This window comes from Sipha flava, unplaced genomic scaffold (genome assembly GCF_003268045.1).
Source record: "Sipha flava isolate LNK unplaced genomic scaffold, YSA_version1 89_pilon_pilon, whole genome shotgun sequence".
Classification (NCBI taxonomy): domain Eukaryota; kingdom Metazoa; phylum Arthropoda; class Insecta; order Hemiptera; family Aphididae; genus Sipha; species Sipha flava.
Genome location: NW_020273631.1, coordinates 1,390,931 through 1,413,384, shown reverse-complemented (window position 1 = coordinate 1,413,384; position 22,454 = coordinate 1,390,931). Strand labels below are relative to the sequence as shown.

General features: G+C 29.3%; 1 protein-coding gene across 1 annotated transcript; it reads right to left on the bottom strand.

Moving 5' to 3' along the window:
- Nucleotides 1–6,523: 6,523 nt before the first annotated feature.
- Nucleotides 6,524–15,746, bottom strand: LOC112693682. The gene is made up of 4 exons (XM_025568865.1): nt 14,081–15,746; nt 11,695–11,788; nt 7,596–7,706; nt 6,524–6,880 (listed from the first exon to the last, which is right to left on the bottom strand). Exons 1-4 carry the CDS (start codon nt 15,312–15,314, stop codon nt 6,697–6,699), a joined length of 1,623 nt encoding a protein of 540 aa, XP_025424650.1. The 5' UTR covers nt 15,315–15,746; the 3' UTR covers nt 6,524–6,696.
- Nucleotides 15,747–22,454: the final 6,708 nt, after the last annotated feature.

Below are 22,454 nucleotides of genomic sequence, written 5' to 3'. Positions count from 1 at the left end.
CTGCATATGTTTAATTGCCTTCGGTTTTTGAATTTAAAATATTAATAAAAACGATTAAATTATACTAAAAATAAGTATTTTTATTTCATAATTTGATTTGGTAACTTCTGAATTAATTTACTACAAGCCAATTACCCAACCAGTGTTGTTTTAATTTGTAGAGAAGGAACGAGACTTTTAAAAAATGTTCCCTTGGAGTTATGTAAAATATAACATTGGCACTGAAATAAAAAAATGATTACGTACAAAATGTCGTATGTTATCTAATACTAAACCGAATACACTCCATCAAAGTATAATACTCTATATACTATATCATTCTCTAAAAATGAGTTTAGACAGTGTACGCATGATCAATATACTGAGTGCGTACGTACGTACCATCCAAATTATTTATAAAGGAAAGTTTCAAACCTCATACAAATGTTTTGGTAACTGGTAGGCTGATGTAAAGTTTTTTTTACTTGATAATGATTCATGACGGAGCTACGCGGGAATAAGAATGTTGAGGACATAAGATATTCGATCTGACGTTTGAACTTTGAGACTCCTCCCTTGAGTATGTCTAAGTAATTTAATACAGTGCTCATCAACTTTATGCTATAGTTTTGTGAGATGAAGTTTAAAAGTTGATATATAGTGCCTTCAAGGTATCATGCGTATTATTTTTATATTATTCTTATTTCATGAAAGTTTGAAAATATAAGTTAAATATTTGTTCCTTCTATGATTTTATATAGTTTCATATCAGAGGAAGAGTATAATTTTTATAGATAAATACCGTATTAAAATGTGTTATTTGATTTGTTGTGTTAAATTGCAATAATTTAACACAATAATTTAATTTCTATTTTAAAAATAAAAATCAGGACAATAGTTCTGAATAAATAATTAAAACCACTGAAAGTCGGGTAACTTGGGAATCTCAGGCGGAATTAACAAACCAAGATCATCTAAAGCAATGAAAAACAAGGAAAATCCTCTAACTAAATCTGCTGAAGAACATTTTAGAATAATGTTATTTATTCCGTTTTTCGATAATTTACTATACAGCTTGGAGTCTAGATTCGATGAAGATTTGATGTCACATTATGATCTGAACGTAGTGTTGAAATAAAATCCATTTATGATGACAAATACAAATTAGAAAATAAAATAAAAACTGAATTTGAACTTTGGGATTGTAATTGGTTGCAAGACGAACACTATCTTCATTGGCTTTAGAAGCTCTCAAATCTGGACTTGTTTAGATTTGATTTGATCAGATTTGGACTGTTTTTTTCTGAAATTTATTTATTGTTAATTATACATAGAACAATACCAGCTACAAGTGTAACAGTTGAACGGGATTTTTGATCACTACGGTAATCAAAATATGGATGAGCTCAAGAATATCAGAGAAACGACTAAATGACATATATATATAATAAATAACTCGTATTTACTAATAGATATCTAAATATGTACCTATACGTATTCCAAACCTCCCTTCATTTTAACGAAGATAAGACACATAAATATAAAATTAATTTATTAATGTAAATGGAAATTATAATTTTTAATTTTTCCTATCATTATACATTGATTTTATAATATACAGATAAGCCATACGGCTGTTTATTTAGAAACAAGAATAATAGTAAAGCAAAAATCCGATAGATTACATAGCGGTATTTATAATCGAAAAAATAATATTATTCACAACGGCCAATTGTTTTTGTTTTTTTTAAAAAATTAGATTATTATAAAACCGGTTTCGGATAGGCTTTTTCGTTTGACGAAATGAAATAATAAATAATGTTATTTAATCACCTATTACAATAATAATCATTACGTTATTACTATGAAATATATTAAAACAAATCATATATATTATATAATACGTCTATTTTTATTTCAGCCAAATTTCTTAGTACTTAATTTTGTTTTATCGTAAATATTCTGGCATTTTTCCGGCATCCGTCGAACATCGAGATCGAAGATGAATGATAAAAATCATAAGGTAAGAAAAAGAATATACGCGTATTAACTGTAAAAACACTTATCTTATTTTAACTTTTTAAAGAATTTAATATTAAAGCTTAAGTTACTATACACTACATCAACAAAGTCAATAATTTACTTGTTTAAAACTTAACAACTTAAACGGATTGCAAACTAGGCGATTCGAATGAAAAATGAAAAATAAATTCCAACGCAAACGCGAAGTATTGTACATGTGGTCATGTAACGATGTACAATAACAACTAGACCAGAAGTTTCATAACCTATCAATGTTTTATGAGAGAAGTCCCCCGAGTTAGTATTTAGTAGTTACTAATCACGACGATTCGTAATTATAGAGCTCTTTATATTATATGCTACCTGGGCTTATCCGTGTCTGAAAACTACTCTAAATTAAACACTCATATAAAGATTTAGATACGTTTATTCTCTCTTTTTTCTTAACGATCGCCTCTGACATTGTAGTTTATATTATGCAATTTAAAAATCAGATAATTTTTATTTTACATAGGTAATATTGTTTTTATTTTGTTTCCCTTGTAGATATTAATACATAAAATCAATTTAATCCGTTATCGCTCCCAATATTAAAAATGACCAAGCGTATTACATACTATTTTTTTTGAAAAAGATCAAAATATAGAAAAAAAAAGAAAATTAACTATTGAAAATCGTATACCGTGTACAAGTACCGATTCTTCATCTAGTACACTTGATACGACAGAAAATGAATCTTAGATAAATACAGAGTGGTATAAAGGGTCGAAACTAGATGTTATTTGGTTATTGCAAACATTTTCTATGCTCAAAAAAATTAAATTGGGGAAGCGATCAGGATTAAAATGCATGGTTTGCTTTGAGCAAATTTCAGAAGCTATAGAGTTTTCTTGTAATGGGCATGTCCCAATAGCTGATGGTATAAGATGTGATGGTAAAAGAGAATTGATGAAGGTTGTTGACCTTTGCATAGTGAGGCTCATAATGTCGCTCGTAAAGCTGACGAGACTCAGCGTTTATGGCTAACACAGGCTGATAAACATCCATAGGTGAAAATTATTAAAAAGCATGAGTCGGAAATTATTAAAAATTTAATTGAATTAGTTGTTGATGTCCATAATGATAGCAAAGTATTGACATTATCTACTAATTCTTAGCCATCTAGATCACTTTCGAAAATGTATGCTAATGCTCAAATTGCTAGTTATGGATAACATGGTTTGGATTCTAAATTTGCTTGTGTTAAAAAATCCTCTTCTGCAGTTCACTACAAAAATACTGTTATATATCGTGAAATGTTAGATACGGTTGCTGAAATTACCATGGAGTCAGTTACAAACGAATTGAAAATTGCAGAATGTTTTACATTACAAGTTGATAGTTCTGTTGATAAATACTCGATTGATAATAAGTTCATAACAGCCTGTTACCTTGATAAAAATAAAGCTATGAAAAATATATTTCTCGGAGAAAGCCATTCTTCTAAGCGTGGAGCAGAAGGCTTACTTGATTCGGTTATAACCATTTTAAAAAACCTTAATTTAGAACACATTGCTACACAAAACATGACTGGATTAACTACCGATGGTAAGAGTGCCAACACTGGTAAGAAAAGTGGTCTCTGGGTCAGACTTCAAAAACATTTAAAAAAAGAGATACATTGTATTTGGTGCGTAGCATAAAGGTCTGATTTAGCGTTTGGAGATTTAAAAGCATCAATAGTGGAAGTGAAAAACTGGAAATCAAATGTGAAAGCTGTGGCTACATTTTATAGAAGCTCAGCAATACGAACAGAAGAGCTTCAATTAATTTCTAAACAGTCAAAAAACAAGTATTATCGATTTCCAGAACATTTTGAAGTACGATTCGTTCAACATCTTATAAAATTAAGTGAATCAGTATGGAATAATTTAAAATCAATAAGAACACATTGGAGTTCAATAATCACTAACACGAATGCAAATAAAACTGAAAAATCTGTAGCTAAAGGGTTTTTAAATCTATGGAAAGAAGGCGGAGACCAAGAGTATTATACTGCATTAATGATGGATATACTTTACCAGTTTGAAAAATTACAAAAAGAAGGCCAAAAATTGATGACCACTTTATGTGACATAGAAACTACGAAAACGGCAGTACTTGCATCGTTGGATATAATTAAAACTAATTGTTTTCCTAGTGGAAAAGAAGAAGGTTTAAAAAACTTGCAGTGTGATGTAGAATTAGAATATGAGGATGAAAATGACAATAATATAAGAACACGAATGATTAGAAATTCTTATGTTTCGCCAAACGTTGTGTTTTAAGTGTTAAAAATTAAATTATCCTAAGTTCCATAGAATTTCTGCAATAGCGACTTGATTGTGAACAAAAAAGTATAATCAGTCGAATCAAATTATTCTTAAATGCACAGAATGGAACAGAAGTGATTGCTTCTGTAAGATGTGATGTTGAAGGACTATTTAACAAAACTAACCTGGGTCAGTTCAGCGATGAAGTCATTGGGCTATATGCTACAGATAATCTTCCAGCACCACGCAGTATAACAGATTTTACTGGAAAATTTTATTATTATTTAAAAATAAGTACACCAAATACTTGTTTTCCAAACTCGTGCAGACATATATATCCCTTACTCCTCACAGATATGGGCCAGAACGCGCTGTATCTTGTACCATTTTAAAATCAAACAAGCAGTCTAATTATTTCAGAGAAGCAATTAATAGCCGTCTTTACATTGCTTTAAATAGCGGTGGTACAGCTAACTTTGATCCTAGACCATCAGTAGCTAGATTCTTACAGAAAAAAGAACGTAGATTTAAAATACCGGATGAAGAAGCCTACAAAGACCATTTCTTTATAAAGAAGTTCTTTGAAGAAGTGTGAAAAATAATTAATTTTAAAATATTGACAAATTGTATTCTTTTTTTTTTTTTTAATTATATACTTTTAAAATATGTTATTAACCATTACCTATATTATTATAAATAAAAATAATACATTTAACTAACAAACTATTTGTACTTATTGATATATTACGGGTTTGGACAATATTTTAGACTCTAACAGTTAGAGTTTCCAAGATTTGTATCTTTTTCTTTTTTTAGGTTCATAAAAAAATGGTAGGTTAATATTGATTTTATTAATTTTGCAATGATTTTTTTTATGTCGCCCAATGAAAATGCCTTAAAATATTCACTGGTCAGATAAAAAATGTTCTTGGCATAAATAGTTAGTGTACAGTTTTGATTTATCAAGAGATAATAATTTTAAATTTCCTAAAACAATAAATTAATCTGTCTATTACGTCGATTATAATAACTAAGTCTTATATAATTATATATGAAAATTCACGAAAATCCATGTCCTAATGCTATAATTATCATAAATGTCAACATAAAATTAAACTAATTTAGATACTTAATCATCTATACGACTATACCTAATATTAATAAATTAAAAATATTCTAACCTGCATTGATGGTCCATATGACTAATCTAGTTTCATATCTCGGAAATCGAAACATTTTCAATGTTGGAAAATTTTTTTTTGATTTGTTGCAATTCACATATTGACAGATATTACCAGACATAAGCTTAAAATTTTAAAATTGATTAAATATTTTAAGATAAATATACTGAAAATGTGTTTGTAAATGTGGAAACAGCTTTATAAGTAAAATAAAATGAATATTTTATATTATAAAATCAATGATATTTCCAAATTTGATACATTGTCATTCAACGTGAGTAGCCACTCAATAATCCGAAACGCTGTTTTTTTTTGTCGACAGAGTAAAATATATCAACAATTAAAATAAAACCAAAAAATAGAATATAATCAGCTATCGTAATGCGTATAGCAAAACAGCACCTATCCTATGTTTACCCCTCTTGAATGCAATCGAACACATCGACGTCTAACGGCTGAATGCAATTAGCCGCTGCCACTATTAACAATAGAATGGCTTATCTGTGTATTATAAAATCAATGCATTATACAATTGACCATTGATTTTATAATATTATAAAATCAATGAATTGGCGAAAACCATTTAAAAAACAGGGAAGGTATCTATTTTAAGAAAAAAGTTAGCAATTATTTGTTTTTTTTTTTTAAATTCTTAATGTTACGAGTATACTAATTATTAATAATAAATTAATTAAATGCATATTTTAGCGCTTATTGTTGTTATTTTAATTGCTATAAGTCCCGAACCCTGATTATTATCATATGATTTTTGAATTTCCTCATTTGAAATACTAAATACAATTATATTACCTAATAAATAGAAAATAAACATTAAATTTTCAAAAATTAATCAACAATTGTTGTAAGTTTGTTTCAAAAAATATATATTTCTATACTAAATCAATGTAAAATAGTCTAATTATAATTTTCATTAGGTATTTATGTTAAGTATAGGTATATAAAATGTATTAATTACGTTCAAGTACGTATATTACATTTTAATTGAATATAATTACTTTGTTTTATTTTTATACGAACACAAATACATATAAAGTTGATAATACAATACTAAACTACATATTGCACTTAATTTCGATATGGTATTATTTCACAACATAAACAATAATAATAAAAATGGCATATCATAATATGTTATTTTTGCTATCACAGTTTTAATTTATACTTCAAAATGGAAGGAAAATAACATTTTTAAAGTCAGATGATTACAACATTTGGTGGATTAAAGGTCTAATGAGACCTACGTGTTCGGCTCCTTTGGCTGGGAGCTTATTTAGTGTATAATGCCTAATGAGATCAGGTATGGTGCCGAAAGGTCTATCTGAATGGCCCAAATAATTTTGGTTTCCAGATTGAGTTATTCTCATGTGAATAAAACCTTTAGCGCTCCTAAAAAATAATAAAATTAAACACATTATTACTTATTTAAATTCATTATGTAGACAACTTAAAAGTACGTACAACAAAAATACACTTTTAAGATAATCGTATGAGTAAATCAGAACTTCGTGAAAAGTATAAATATAAGATAATTTTATAAATAACAATTATTAAAAATTGGAATTCATGTGCTTCGATGAAAAGGGAAAAAATATATAAGTAAGTAAATGCATTAGATATTATAGACATGTAACATCGAAATTATACACACAGATGAATGCACACATGATTATGCGTTAGATTACTACTTAATATGTGTCAAACGTTAAAAGATTATATTTTGATTTTTATAAAAAAAAATTCTGTTTCTGCGTAACATATTATGTAGAAATGTTGAAGTCTTTAAAACATATTAGTAAGTTAATTTTGACACACTTCATCACATTATACAGTGTCTTAGATAATAAAAAAATATAACATAATCTTAAAATTAGGTGTAGCAAATGTATAAGATCATGTTTTTTCAATTGTAACTTAAATAAATTAATGAAAAAGGTTAGATATTTTATTTAAATGTTGTTTATAGTTATTTTTATCTTACAAAGAAAAGAAATGTATTAGGCAACTAACTTAATTTGATCTGATTTGCATGTAAAGTAATGATTCACAAAGATTTTATATTTTATAATATGTATTCAGAAGCATTATACTCAAGTCTACATACTTTATTGATAAGGCATATGATCCCTTATTTCCTCTGACTAAATAACAACCTTCTTCTTGGCCATGCAAAGTTTTTTCTGCTTCAAGTCTATTCATAGGCCCGTGGTACCAGCTAAAAATTAATAAATAATGCTTTATTAATAATCATAACTTTAGGCAACACTTTTATTATTACAAAATAACTACAATTTAATATGAACTTATGTTATATATAATATACATACTAATGGATAATATCTTTATCATTTGTATAGTAAGTGATACTAATTTTAAATATATAATATTATACATGTGCTACAACAAAATTCATTATTTATAGAGATAAATGTAAAATGTTTCATTTAAGTTCTAGATATTATTTAATACGTAACCAATTTATTGAATTACATTTTAGTTATTATATTTAATTTTTGTACATTTTATAAATTAATAAAACATTTATTTTTCCTTTTTCTCCTAAGCTCGTTAATTAATACGCCATATATGTATATGCACAAATCATCTAATCATAATATTATATATTATAAGAACTTGGGGTTTAGGATCACGTACATAATTTGTATTGAATTCGCTAAACAATTAAAAGGTAGGTACAAGGTTAAGACACATATGGATTAATATTATTTTGCATTTTATGCAGTAACTTGTGCTGTGGGTTTGAAACTTTAAGGAATATTATTGGCGATTCGAAAAAATTATAGTGTATTTGATAAAAGACATAATCATTGTATATTAAAATATAATATAAATATACTGCAGAAGCTCTGTAAAGTACTGAAATATATTACACATAATTACGTGTACAGTTATACAAGACAATAAGGTTTCTTATTCTCGGGAGAAATTAAATATTCTTTAGTGTGATATTGACCATACAATGAAGCCGGACTATCTGTGTAATTCATCACTGGTGTATTTAGTGTAGAAATCATTAATATAAAAATATATAATAACCAGTAAGTAGGTATATCACAATAATAAATAATAGACAAAGATTATTAAATAATTGAAATATTTTCAGTTTTCAAACCCATGCGTGATGCGTTAACAATAATAAATAATGATAAACTAAGAAAAAACTATTTAAATTTCAAAAATGTATTAATGCAATACTTTGAAAATACAATTGTAATGTTTATTTTATGTAGCAAGCAAGTGGAAAAATTAAAATTAACACCAATGGCACGTAATATTTTCAATCAGCTATATTCGTTATTTAGCAAATACATAATATGAAATACAACTAACTGAAAGAATTTTTGACTTCGAGGTGAGACTATTAGGTTTACTCTAATGATTATTTTTCATTTTTTGAGCCTGTCTACATTCAACACGATTTCAACTAGATAGACATAAATAAAACTAGACTTTATCCTATCTTAATGATTGGCACCAATATGGCCCTGTATATAGAAGGAAACTCCAAATGATATTATGTATATTTAATATTACATTTAAATATAATATTTATATAATAATATAAACTGGCCGGATAATACCTGGAATGGGAATGAGTATTATATAAAATTAAATAATTATATGTTTTTATTAGGATTTTAATTTTGTATGTACACTCCATAAGTGAATTATATCTGCTTCGACGGAGTCTTGTTAAAATATATATGTTCGTTGTTTTAAATAACGATTAATAACTGTTATATTATTAATTTATTTTATTATAAAACGAAAGGAACCCTTGAGAAACAATTGCGTAGCGTTAAGGGCTCTCCGGAGCACAGTTTGGGAACCGATGTATTAGAGGTAGGTTTTAATGTTCTAGATAAAACATAAAACCCTTGTTTAAATTTTGAAATGGATGACCATTATTAATAGTGTTCCTTTGGGGATAAACAATGGTGTATTTATTTGTATTATAATTAATAATATTATGTATTCATAATTAAAACAATAGCTCCACTTTAATTGATTCCATTATAAATTATAATCAACAATAGATCTCTCATTTTTTAAAACATTCAGTGTTATTTTTTAAATTATAAAACAAAATGAATGATAGGTTACACTTGTTATACCATTGACGGATCTCAATCTTATTTAAGGAAGGAAGGAAGGGGTGAATAGAAATATTATTACTATTATTATCATTATATCTGTATGAATTAATACCTATTTCAAAAATATTAAATACATTTATGATATAAAAAGCCCAAGGATCAACATTCCTCCTCATAAATTCACCTCTGGGTTATAAATTGAAATTTTTTTTAAATTAATTAATTTTTAAAACATAATAATTTCATCATTTTTAGGGATTTAAATACTAATAACATTTTTAAGTCTTATATCAAGCGATTTTACAGAGCTTTTCATTAATTCACTAAGTATGTTTGATATTTTGCCACCACCAATAACTTTTTCTTACGTAATATTATTGGAATCATATTTATTTTGTCGATACTTTTATGTAGAGTTCATGTAAATTTTTCACAATTTTTCAAAACTTTTGAGTGCTTAAACTCGAAGTTTTTTATTGCACATATTACTCAAAAACCTGAAATAACCATCAAAAACTAAGTAGAGTTGATTTGTATAAAGTTAGCTATATATATTAAAGTAAAATGTTATCATTAAGTATTAAAATTTCAGTCGTAGATATAGTTAAAAATATAAACCGTACAATTTAAGCATATTTATTTTTAAAAATAATGTAGGTACCAAACATTCGTATTTATGTAGGTATTTTAAATTTTCTGGTTCAAAAATATTCAAAAATGAATTATGATGAAGAGGTTATAAATAATTTATCAATACAACTTTTGAGATTGTTAATTGTTATAACTACTAGTTTATTAGCAAATAATATCTGGCAAGTAATAACACGAAAATATCAAAGAAAAATTGATTAAACTGTGATATACATGTAATTTTTTTCCATAAATAATTCATAATTTTCATTGTATTTGATAGGTATAATATTATTTCTTTATTAAGTACGACGAAGACTTATATTATCATCTGAACATTTTGTAGATTCAATTTCAAACTTTTAGAAAAATTATGATTTTATTCACTAATTTTACGAAATTCTAGGAAAATATCAATGTTATGCAAGAAATCCATGAAATGGATGGTTTTTTTTTTTTTTAAAAAGCGATTTTCATAATTAGATACATAAGACATACAATTTTACTCAGAATCATTTTTCATATAGGATTGCTTAATATTGCCAAAACATTTACAAAATACACAGATGTAATTTTTTTAGTTATATATTTATTATTCAGCTGTGTAACTGAGATTTTATACTAAAAACATTTTACATATCTTATTCATAACTATTTTCAATATTTAAATTAATATCTTAAGTTTTTTTTGGAGCACTTAACAATTAAAAACCTAATAATCGTTTTTTTGAATGTGATGGCTTAGTTTATTGTAAACATTTAAAAACATTGATGCCAAATATCTAATGATGAACAATGAGAATACAGTAATCTCACATTAATTTTGTATTTCATCGTTATCTTATCGCTTTAACTTTAACGTAATGAAAATGCATTAACGAAATTAAATTATTTTTAAGTATACACTGATGTTATTATATTTTAGGTCACGGCAGCGCAAAAAATATACAATGGTTATTAAAAAAATATTCAATCAGTTATTACTTAAAACTTCAATACTTTTTTCAATTCAATTACATAACTAAAAATTATTTTTTAATATTAGAATTTCTTCAGCTGTAGTACTCAGTACTAAGTAAAGGGTAATGATAAAACGTATTAAAATGTTTAGGTTAATTACAATTTATTTCTAAAATAAGTAACTTAATTATTATGTTTGGGGACTTGATTTCACTTCAGCCGAGAACACTTTACACTGTATAATATTATTATGTTCGCTACTTATACAACCCAACAGTTATTAAATTCACCCTATCAATATTTTGTCAATTTATCTTAGTGATTGAATTATTTATATTCTTACTTAAAAGTTAGTATCATAAAATTAAATATATTATGTACACAAAGATTTCTTTTGATTTTTTATATTCGAATAAACTTAATTGACAGGGTATTTTCGTCATTTTTTAAATTAATTATGTAAATAATCCTTATACATTTGATGTGAACACTTACCATTGTTGATCTAAGGGTAAAGAAACGTCAACGTCTTCTACATAATGCAAAGGCTTTATGTTTGATAAACTTAATGTTGGACGGTTTGGCTGATCTAAACATAAAAATTAAAATTTAATATTAAATTAAAAGAAGTAAAAAACAGGATAATATGTTAACATGGTTGAGATTCTAAAATATTGCAGTAAAGCAATCGAATGTTAAAATTTAACAAAAATTATTTTAATTTAACAACAAAAAATATTACTGTATCAAATACTAAAAAGTTTTACGACTAAATTATAATTGATTCATTTTTTATGTATGAATTAAGGTTCTAAATAGATTTTTTTTCTAGGATTTACCTTTAAACCGACAAATGGGGTCAATTAATCCGAATAAATTGTATTGCAACAATAATGTTAAAATTCATATAAATGATTACATAAAACATTAAAATTAGTTAAGTTAAAAATTGTAGTACATGAATTCTAATTTAGATAGATTAAATTTTACATTATATTTTATAGCATACCAAAGTATTATTATTTGAACATACTACTTAGAAGAGGATTACACTCGTTATCTTTAAACTTTAAGTACCAACTATATAAATTATATGGTAGGTAGTATTAAGATTTAAAACTATTTAATATTATAAGAACGAGGGTAGTTTTCAATAAAAATGTTTATTAAAGTACTTTACTATAAAAAATATTTACATAAATGATTATGTACATTAATATAAGATTCTACCCCATATAAAAAATTTATGTTGACTAAGTATATTGATTGAACATAACATGTTTAACATGGTAATTTATGAATAATTTCGACCTATTTATCAATTTGCATAATTAACTATTTGTGCATAGGATATAAAATGTTGAATATCAATTATTATTATTTTTATTAACTGCATATAGTTTTATATTGCAATCAAATAATAATTTTATTTTAATGATATTATTTATTAGATAAGCGTTATTTTTAAAATTATAATTTTATTATTTTACTTATAAATGTAATAATATTGATAATATGCGAACAATGTACACGTATATAGTATTAGTCTGTATTACATAGCTATAACTTTTTTGGTATTACATTTGGAACCATTCGGTAAATATTTGAAATAATGGCCGAGGTCATAAAAACATTCCCCTCACATATCTATGAACATTTGGATCCCTACTTTTTGAGAGAGGGATTATATAGCACAAGGGTGAAAACTGACAACGAAACGATAGTATGGGTGTCCAATTCATAAAAAGTTTGGTTTTTGACATTATATTTTTTAAATGGCATATACTTGAGTATATTTATGCGTGTTACATGCTTTATTAAACAAACAATAAATCATAAAAATTCTTAATTGATTCAGATGTCAATAGTGTAAAATTATATGGCATAAATGTGTTGTTAAAAAAAAAATTTAAAAAAATAAATTATAAATAAAAAAAAAGTAATTAAAACATTAGTGGATAGTTATAGTTAGTAAAACTAAGCTATTAAGATATGTTCACTATTAAGAAGATAAAATTATAAAAATAGTAATTATGCATATAAAAACGAAAAGTAGCTAATAAATTAACTATTTAAACTATCGTTTAACCTTTATTATATACTTTTTCTTGTTTATTCAAAATTTTTCTTCTTTTGTTGTTTATTTTACATTTATCTTATGTGTATTACCGTATTGTTGTGTGTCAATGGTTCTATACATAACTAGGTAATGTTTTCAATTATTTTATTTTTTTTTAATAAAAATCATTATGATACTATCCATCGTACGAAAACGTGAAATATTAATGCAATTTTACAGACCGTATTCCTTGGTAATTAGTTAATTAGTAAGTCCATTAATAAGAGGTATTACAAAGTTGAGAATAGTTAGTACTTTAGTAATATGTTCAGATATTTTTAAGATGTAATTATATGTTATGTATATTAATAGGCAATAATTACAGTTCATAATATTTCAGATATATCTATTTACATAAAAATTTGTTCTCTTCTTAGAGGAGTCAAGTAATAAACATTTTAAATAGTATATATTAAAAGTTATCCCCTACAATCGTTGTTTTATATAGAAATAATATCAAAGAAATTTATTTATTATTCTAATAATAGAAAATTTCGATTTATTGAATTACTATTCTCTACATGTTTACATACTGTAATGAAAAATAATAAAAAATTTGGAATTGAAAATGCTTAAAAAAAAAAAACAACCGTTTTAAGTATTTTGTATTATAATTAATATTCATATTATAATTACGAGTATAACGAATTTTTTCGAAAATATTTGATTTCATGACTAATCAAGTAATCAACCCAAGTAAATAAAACGTTATTTTTTATTAAAACAATATTATTTCGTTGGATATATATAAATAAAACTTACTTTTATTTTGGAACGTTTTCGATAATGCTCTATTGTTTGGGCTGATTGTAGCACTACAATTGTCGGGTAATACATTGAGAAACAAACTACTCCTATCCGGTTTTTTGTCGTCCTTATCTTGTAAATTGGTCTTTCTTAATTTAGGAAAGTCAAATGGAAGCTCTTCGAGTTGTTCGCATTCAGACCTGTCGGTAACATTGTCGTGGTCTTGGCAATCGTTTATACGGGAAGCATTGTATGCGCTTAAGTCACTGCCTATCTCAAAATCTAACGAAATCACTCGAGCGCAACTTTCCATTTGCCTTTTTCGAAGCTTCGGCATGTCGAACGGCAGTGCAGCGTCGTTAGAGTTGGTGGTGTTGCAGTTCTGTCTTCTTCTCAACTTCGGCATGTCGAAAGGGAGTTCAGATGGGCCGTCGGAGGGGCACTGCAACGTGGTGGTGGTTTTAGTGGTGATGGTGGTGTTGGTGGTGGTGGTGGTAATGGTCGATTTCTCCGCGTGATGGAAGACTTGTGATTTTTGCTTGCGCCTCAATTTCGGCATGTCAAACGGCACGTCCAACAGCTCCTGATAGCTGTCACCGGGCTTCGAGCCCACGGATATACCACTGTCGGACCCGTGATGCTGATGATGGTCCTTGTTCAACTTGATCAGGCCCAGCGATTGCGGTGGTTTGGCCTTGACCACGGAGGACGCGGTGGGGGCGGTGGCAACGGCGACGGTGGCAGTTGCGGATGACCTCCGGCGATCGAAATCCTGCAGAATCTCGGCACCGGCGTCCTGCGACGACTTGTCCGAGATTGGGGACAGCACGTGCGGCTCCGGGAACCGCAGCTTATAGCACGGCGACTCGGAACTGTGCGAGCTCAACGAATCGCTAGTGATGGACTCCAGGCTCAAACTGCTGCTGGTCACCATGCTGTCTGAACTGCGATACTTGCTGTTGAACCGTTGGCCGCCGCCACCGCCGCTGTTGCGTCTCTTTTGCGACAACAAGAAGCCAAGAAACCGGTTTTTAGGCGGCTGCCTGGTGGCTGGGGCGCGTATCGCGCCGTGGTCCGCGTCGCATTGCAACAGCTGGACGGAACTGGCGCTGGCCGACAGTTGCAGCTGATTGGACAGCCTGTGAGCGATGGCCGCGTCCTGTTTGTCGGCCGACAACAGGTCCTCGTCCGACTTACTGATTTTCGAATCAAAGGCAGTCTCATAGAACCGACGGAACTTCTTAGACATGTTTGGCGGTGGCGGTGGCGGCGGCTGCTGCGGCAGGGATGGACGGCATCGTTTTCTGCGGTGGTGTACAGACCTCGTGCTGCCAGGGATCTCGTGAGAAACGTGACCGTATAACGGCCACGGCGCACAGTCGATCGCGATCCTCGTCGTTATCGTGGTAAGTTTTTGTTGTTGTTGTTGTTGTTATTTTTACGAGCCCATCGCTGTCCGAAGCCAACAGCGTTCGCGGTCCGTGCGAACCGCAACGGCAATGATAATGAAAAAAATTATTTCGCGATAAAAACAATAGTAATAGCAGTAACGATTCCGCGGGACGCGTTGTCGGGCACGACCGCACGGGACGCGATGTGTCGCGGTATGTGTTCACCTGGCGCGGCCGGGCGATGACGACGGGGTTATTACTGGTCGGTCGCACCGACGCGCGCGCGCGGGCGCCTGCTCGTTTTCCTACGTGGGAAGAAGCTCCAGCGGCGGGCAGGCAAGAGCGTGCGCACGTCTCGCCAATCGATGCGCCGCTGCCGTCACTGCAACGCGCGCCGCGATGACTCATGCTCGGGGAATTCGCGGTGCATTGATCCTCGCACCGGCGTCGCCGGGGAGGTACCGCGCGCGTCTTGAGCTTTTCCGCTGCGAGACTAAGTCGCAATTTCTCTCCCCCGCTGCCATACACCCCGGCGCCCAACAATGTCTAGGTACAACGCCTGCACAATCGGAGATATCGCATTTGTACATCGTCGTTGTTGGCGGAACCCCCCCTGCCGTGTGCGAAAAGTCAGTTTTTCGATAGACAACAATTTGTATCGCAACCGTTGTTGCATCTGTATTATATTTAAAAAATACTCATTGAATTTTCGTGAAATTGAAATCATTATAAAAAAAAAATTGCTATCGTTATGAATATTTGTTAAGAAATATATTTAAAGTCCTCTAAAAATATGTTCCATAAAAGATAATTATTTATTCATATTTTTATCACATGTTACTAAGGATATTTTAAAAAATCAAAATGTCTTTTCTACGCATAAATCAATTCATTCAAAGTAGTAACTAATCATATATAATATATATAATAACCACGGTTTATTGTAATCTATAAAATAATAATATTACAATTGTTGTCTTTTATGCGACACTACATTATTATCTACACATACGGCAACACCTCTAATGTGAATTCCGATTAGATTTAAATAGACATTTAGAAACATTTAAAAGCAGTTTGATGCATAAGCGATTTTGTATGTTTATTTCGTATTTTATTATAATCATAAAAGAAATGGAATCGTACTTCCTAGATACTTAAATTGTTGGATTTGCACTATTAAGTTATTATACCTTCAATTTTACTACGGGAATTTCTTTTGCTTTAGTCACTAATCCGCCGGCGGTCATACGTCGGTCATTTATTGATACGCCAAATGTGTTTTCACAAGTTATTATTAATTTGTATGTATTTATATCTTTAGTTCTACTGTAGCTATTAAATTGATTCCAAGAATAAAATTATCAGCAATACGTTCTAATTTTAAATATTGTTATAACTTTGTATGGTCGCCGGCGACCATTTGGTGTGGTGATAATATGATTATACTTTTGACGCCATATGCCTGCTGGCGACCAAATGACAAACATACTTCAATCATATACAGACATGCGAAATGGCACGACAAACGAGATGTTGCGATGTTGTCTACCAAACATGGTATTGAAATTATCGATACAGGTAGTGGCGTACATTTAATCTTGCTCTGGGGTGGTTTAACAAAAATAATCGTTGTCTTTTTTTTTCGTTGCACAGATAAATAAGATAAATAACTGCTATAAATAGATATTATTTTACATCTTTTTTACCAATTTAAGGTCGATTCACACTATACGGAACGTCAACGTCACGTCACAGACCGGCAACGGCACGTCAAAATATGTTACTATGTATTTATATCGCAATGTTCACATACACCGTCATCAATACGTAACGTCACCGTCACGAAGCGGCAACGTTTATCGAAAACTATATTTTGACGTTACGCAACCAGTCCGTTCTTGTCCGTTCGTATAGTATGAATGTGACAACTGAACGTTTCCGTCAAATTTAAATAATTATATTTTAGTTATTTTTTCATTATTTTATCATGGATGATGAAAATGTAATAGAAAAAATTCGTTTATATGATTAACTTTACAATATGGCACATAAAAAGTACAGTGATAATCATCATAAATATGTAATATGGACGAAAATAGGAAAAGAATTGAATCTCAGGGGATAAATTTATGCTTCTAAAATAAGTTCCAAATTTTTGTACCAAATTTCCAAAAGCATTTTCCGATACACGACGAGCTCGAGACAATCTATAATTGAATACTTGTTTTTCGATGTCCCCGTTTATCGTTGAGCCTGGATATGGTCTAAGCAACCTCAGTAAACTGCATTGATTCCTACAATTTGACGCTTCGTTTGACGTTTTGACGTTTTGATGTGAATGTATAACACATTTAACGTGACGTTGCCGGTCTGTGACGTGACGTTGACGTTCCGTATAGTGTGAATCGACCTTAATAATGAAACTATGAATATATTACACGTCATCAATAATAAAACAATTTTCTTTTTTTTTTTTTTTTTTGGCACTGGAGGGGGTTTGAATCTGGACCTCCCCAATAAGCATTTGTTCAAATATGAATTTATGGTCGTCGGCGGGTCATGTGGCGTAGTAGTAATGATCAACTATGATCGCCGGCGGGCATATGGTGATTAACGTGCTAGATACGCCTATGGATGTGTGATAAAATGTAAAGAATCCAAATATTTCTGTGCGATCAGAAATATTGTTGGATATTATAAGCAATCTAGAAATTTTTTTCGGGAGGGTTCCAAAATGTGTATATTGTAATTTTATTGAAGTAAGATTTTAACTTTTGATATTTTGTTAAAAAAAAGACAGAAAAAGATTCAATCATCTTTTATTAAAATTAATATCATATTTTCATTTGATATGATATAAAATTAAAAGCAGTCAATGATTAATTGGAACTTAAATCATTTTTGACTGAAAATATTTATGTTGGTATTAAAAATAAATAAGTATTTTAAACATTCATAAAATATTGAAGACATTTCGGGGGGGGTCAAGGCACCCTAGACCCCCCCAGATACAGCCTTGATTATAAGTATTAAGTATCGAATATGGTTTAATGAGATAATCTTATCCAGATCCCTCACAATCAAATTTAACCGATTACGCACTGACCATCATCTATTACTTTCTTATACTTAACAACTAAATTCTAATAACTAGATTCTGTTCTCTGTATACTCAATTTAGAAGAAAGCATCTGTAATCTACTATCTATCTCATATTTCATACTATCTTTGATTGTACCTCCTTTCACTGCCGTATCCAGGGGGGGGACTTTTGGGTCCCCCCCCCCCCCCCCGAAATCTTTGGAAAGATATTTTTTTAGTAATGCGTAATGGGTTCATATCATATTGATAATGTAGACGGGTGCAGTGGCGGTTTTGATAAAATATCAAGGAGGGGGCTATTTTAAATTCATTTGGTTTTTTTTGGCACTCAACATAATTCCATATATCAAATTTAGAATACAATTGGTTTATGGTCCTATAATAATTAATTGACATATAACTTTCATTTTTTATTTCATAATTTAAATATTTAGTTTTATTGGAATCTTTATAAAATAACAGCCTCTGAATCATATTTACCTCTAACCATGTACATAATGTTATATAAAAATATAGTAAAAAGTTCATTGACTTGGCTACAATCTAAAAAAAAACATGAATAATAAATGCAAAACTAAAGTAATAAATTCAAAGCAATTTAAGCATATTTTAGTGAAATTTTAATTAAAAATAACGCATATTGTTCCATTGTTATCCATTCAAATTTCATATTGATATAAAAAAAAAAAAAAATTAATAAATAATTACAAAAAAATTTTGAACATATTATATTGTGAAAACAATATGACATACATAACATAATCGTTGGCACAAAAAAAATCCAAGGGGGGTGAGCGCCCCCTTCGCCCTCCCTAAAAACTACCACTGGAGGGTGACCTATGGCCTAGCAACGGTTATGAGGCTACGAGGTATTAATGACGATTGACGACGGTAATGATTCATTGATATACCTACTAAAAAAAAAGTATGTAGCTTATTTAAACTAATGCCTTAACGATGCATCAAAAGTGCAACAAGTAAGAAATGCTCTAGAAGTTGTACAGGAAGTAAGTGCATGTTTTCGTGCATCAGCTAAACGGTCAACTATATTACGGAAAAAATTAAAATCTAAATCCTTTTCTGGGTTAAACAAATTTTGCGAGACTAGATGGGTGGAACGACATGAGTCAATTTTAATTTTGGTTGAAGGTTTTATTGAAATAATAAGTGCATTGAAAGAACTTATGTAAATAGAACATGACAAAGCAGCTTTTCCATTACATAAATCTACGAGTATGTGTAATTTTAATTTTCTTATAACTATCTGTATTTTGGAAAAGATTTTTGGAATAACTTATTTTATTTCCAAATATCTTTAAATAGAAAATAGAGATTTGCAATAGATTGCATATAATTGCAATTGCAATATAATCTGTAGAATAGACAATTCAAAAAATACAGGATTTTCGGACTGAAGAAACTTTTGTTGCTATGTTTCATTGTACTTGTAAAATTACAAAAGAAGTTGGTATATCACCAATCATACCAAGAGTAGTTGGGACTCAAAAACACCGAGATAATTATGCAATACTCAATAATGATCATGTTTCTTACTACAGACAATAATTATATTATCCATTTTAGATGATATTCTAGAATCATTTAATGAACGTTTTAAAATGAACTCTAATATTTTTGTTTCTTTATTTTCTTGAATACCAAATAAAATTGGTAATCTATCATTCAGTAATATAAAGCCAGCTATTGAATTTTATGAAGAATATTTAAGATCTAATAATCACAACATTCACATGGACTTATTAAAAAATGAATTTGAATTTTGGAAACAAAAATAGTCTAATGAAGAAAATGACTTACCAAAAAATACATTGGACACATTATCAAAATGTCCCGAAGATTTATTATTATTATATTTTACTAAAACTTCTTGCTATTTTGCCTGTATCAACGGCATTGGTCGAAAGAAGTTTTTCTTCTTTAAAAAGAATCAAGACCTATTTAAGAAACTCTACAGGCGAGGCAAGATTAAATGGGTTAGCCCTTCTAAATATACATAGAGACAAACAAATCGATAAAGATATTATTATAAATATGTTTGCATCAATAAAAAGAAAGGCGTTTAGATTTAAAATTGTGACAATTTACAAAACAAATAATAATAATAATAATAATAAAAATAAATAAATAGTAAATAGTATGTGTATATACCTACCTATATGTTTTAAAATTATTTCCTATTTTCCTATAGAATTGAGAATGAATGTTCAAGCCCCCCTTCCCTGCCGAAAACAAATTCTGGGTACGGTACTGCCTCCTTTCCTACTAAAAGTAATATCATATTTAACTGTCTTCAGTCCCTTAATATCCCATTTAATATCTTCGAAATTCTAAAGTCTAATTCAAAACCTGCAATTATTCTTATGATTTCTTTCATTCATGGCACTTCGTTATTTAAACTTTTATTACTTAGGTAAATATTTTTAATATTATGATATTGTTATTTATAGTATTTTAATTTGATTAATTTATGTTGTTATTGTAATTTTCGAGCTTTATAATTTTTACTGGAATCAATAATTAAAAAAAAATTAATAAGAAAATTATAATCAATACATCATTCTCACAACTACACCCAGTTGATATTTAAGTCTAAAATGATGTTCGTCTATATCAGCGGGTAATTACCCGCCAAGAGGTGGAATAGTAATTTTTGAAGGGTAAAAACTGGACCAATTTATTTTAATTTTTTTTTTATATACTTATTATGTATAACCTCATATTATAATTATTATTGTTTAATATCTTCAAATTATATTTATTCAGTGTACTCTCTATTACCTTCAGCGAACCAAACCATTTTTAAATAAGAATGAGTAAAAAAATAAAAAACTTAAACGGTTCTTTACATAAAACATATATCTATTATTCTGGAAAAAAATTTAATTGGGATGCGAATAACCGATAACCCTATGGTGCGGTTTTTACGTTAGGCCTGGCACACGCGCTTCTTTTGCGGGTAGGGGTATTTACTAATATCTTACCCGGTTTGCGGGTAATATTTCCGAAAAGGTAGGAAACCGCTGGTCTATATGTTTGTTATATTCATTTATTTTGGTTGTATCTAATTTGTTTGTGTTGAACAATATTATAATGTCTCTAATCAGGGATGAACTTAGGAAAAAATTAAGATAAAATTTTGATAAGTAGTATGCTTTATTACTTGTTATATATTATATATATTCGTATTTATATAATTCATTTGCAAGTCTCACAACGGTGAGCTTTGAAATAACTATTACATTTGTAAGTCAGGAAATTTTTTTATAATCCCCCCCTTGCGCTCGCGCCTGCCTATAATAAAATACTATCAGGACGGGCAGAACCATCCTAAGGATTTTTAGGATCTGAGGCAAATTTATTAGGGGGCCCTTAAATCAACACAAAAATATAAGATTATGATAAAAATACACACCGTTTTCAAAATTTTATTAAATATAATTTTCTAAACTTTAACCAATCAAGGTGATTTAAATGCATCAATACAATTAATTAAATTTTTAATAACTTATCAACAATGTATTACTAATTACCACTGTGCGGGCCGGGTACGTACAATAATAGGCCGTGCGCCCGGTTTCCGAATTACTTCGTGGCGTACTTAAAACTAGAATTTGAAATAATACACAAGACACAACTAAAAACGGTAATTAAATATTATATATTGCTGGTAACAAAATAGTAGAAAGTGTATATAAAATTCACAGCAACACAAAAATAAATAGATTCATCAATTATAGGGTAGCGATTAGTGCGCACAATATAAATAACTAAAGTAATATAATTGCCTATTGGCTCAACAAATATAAATAATATAAAAATAATGTGCGGCCCTTATGACCAAAACAAAATATAATAATAATAAAACTATGCGG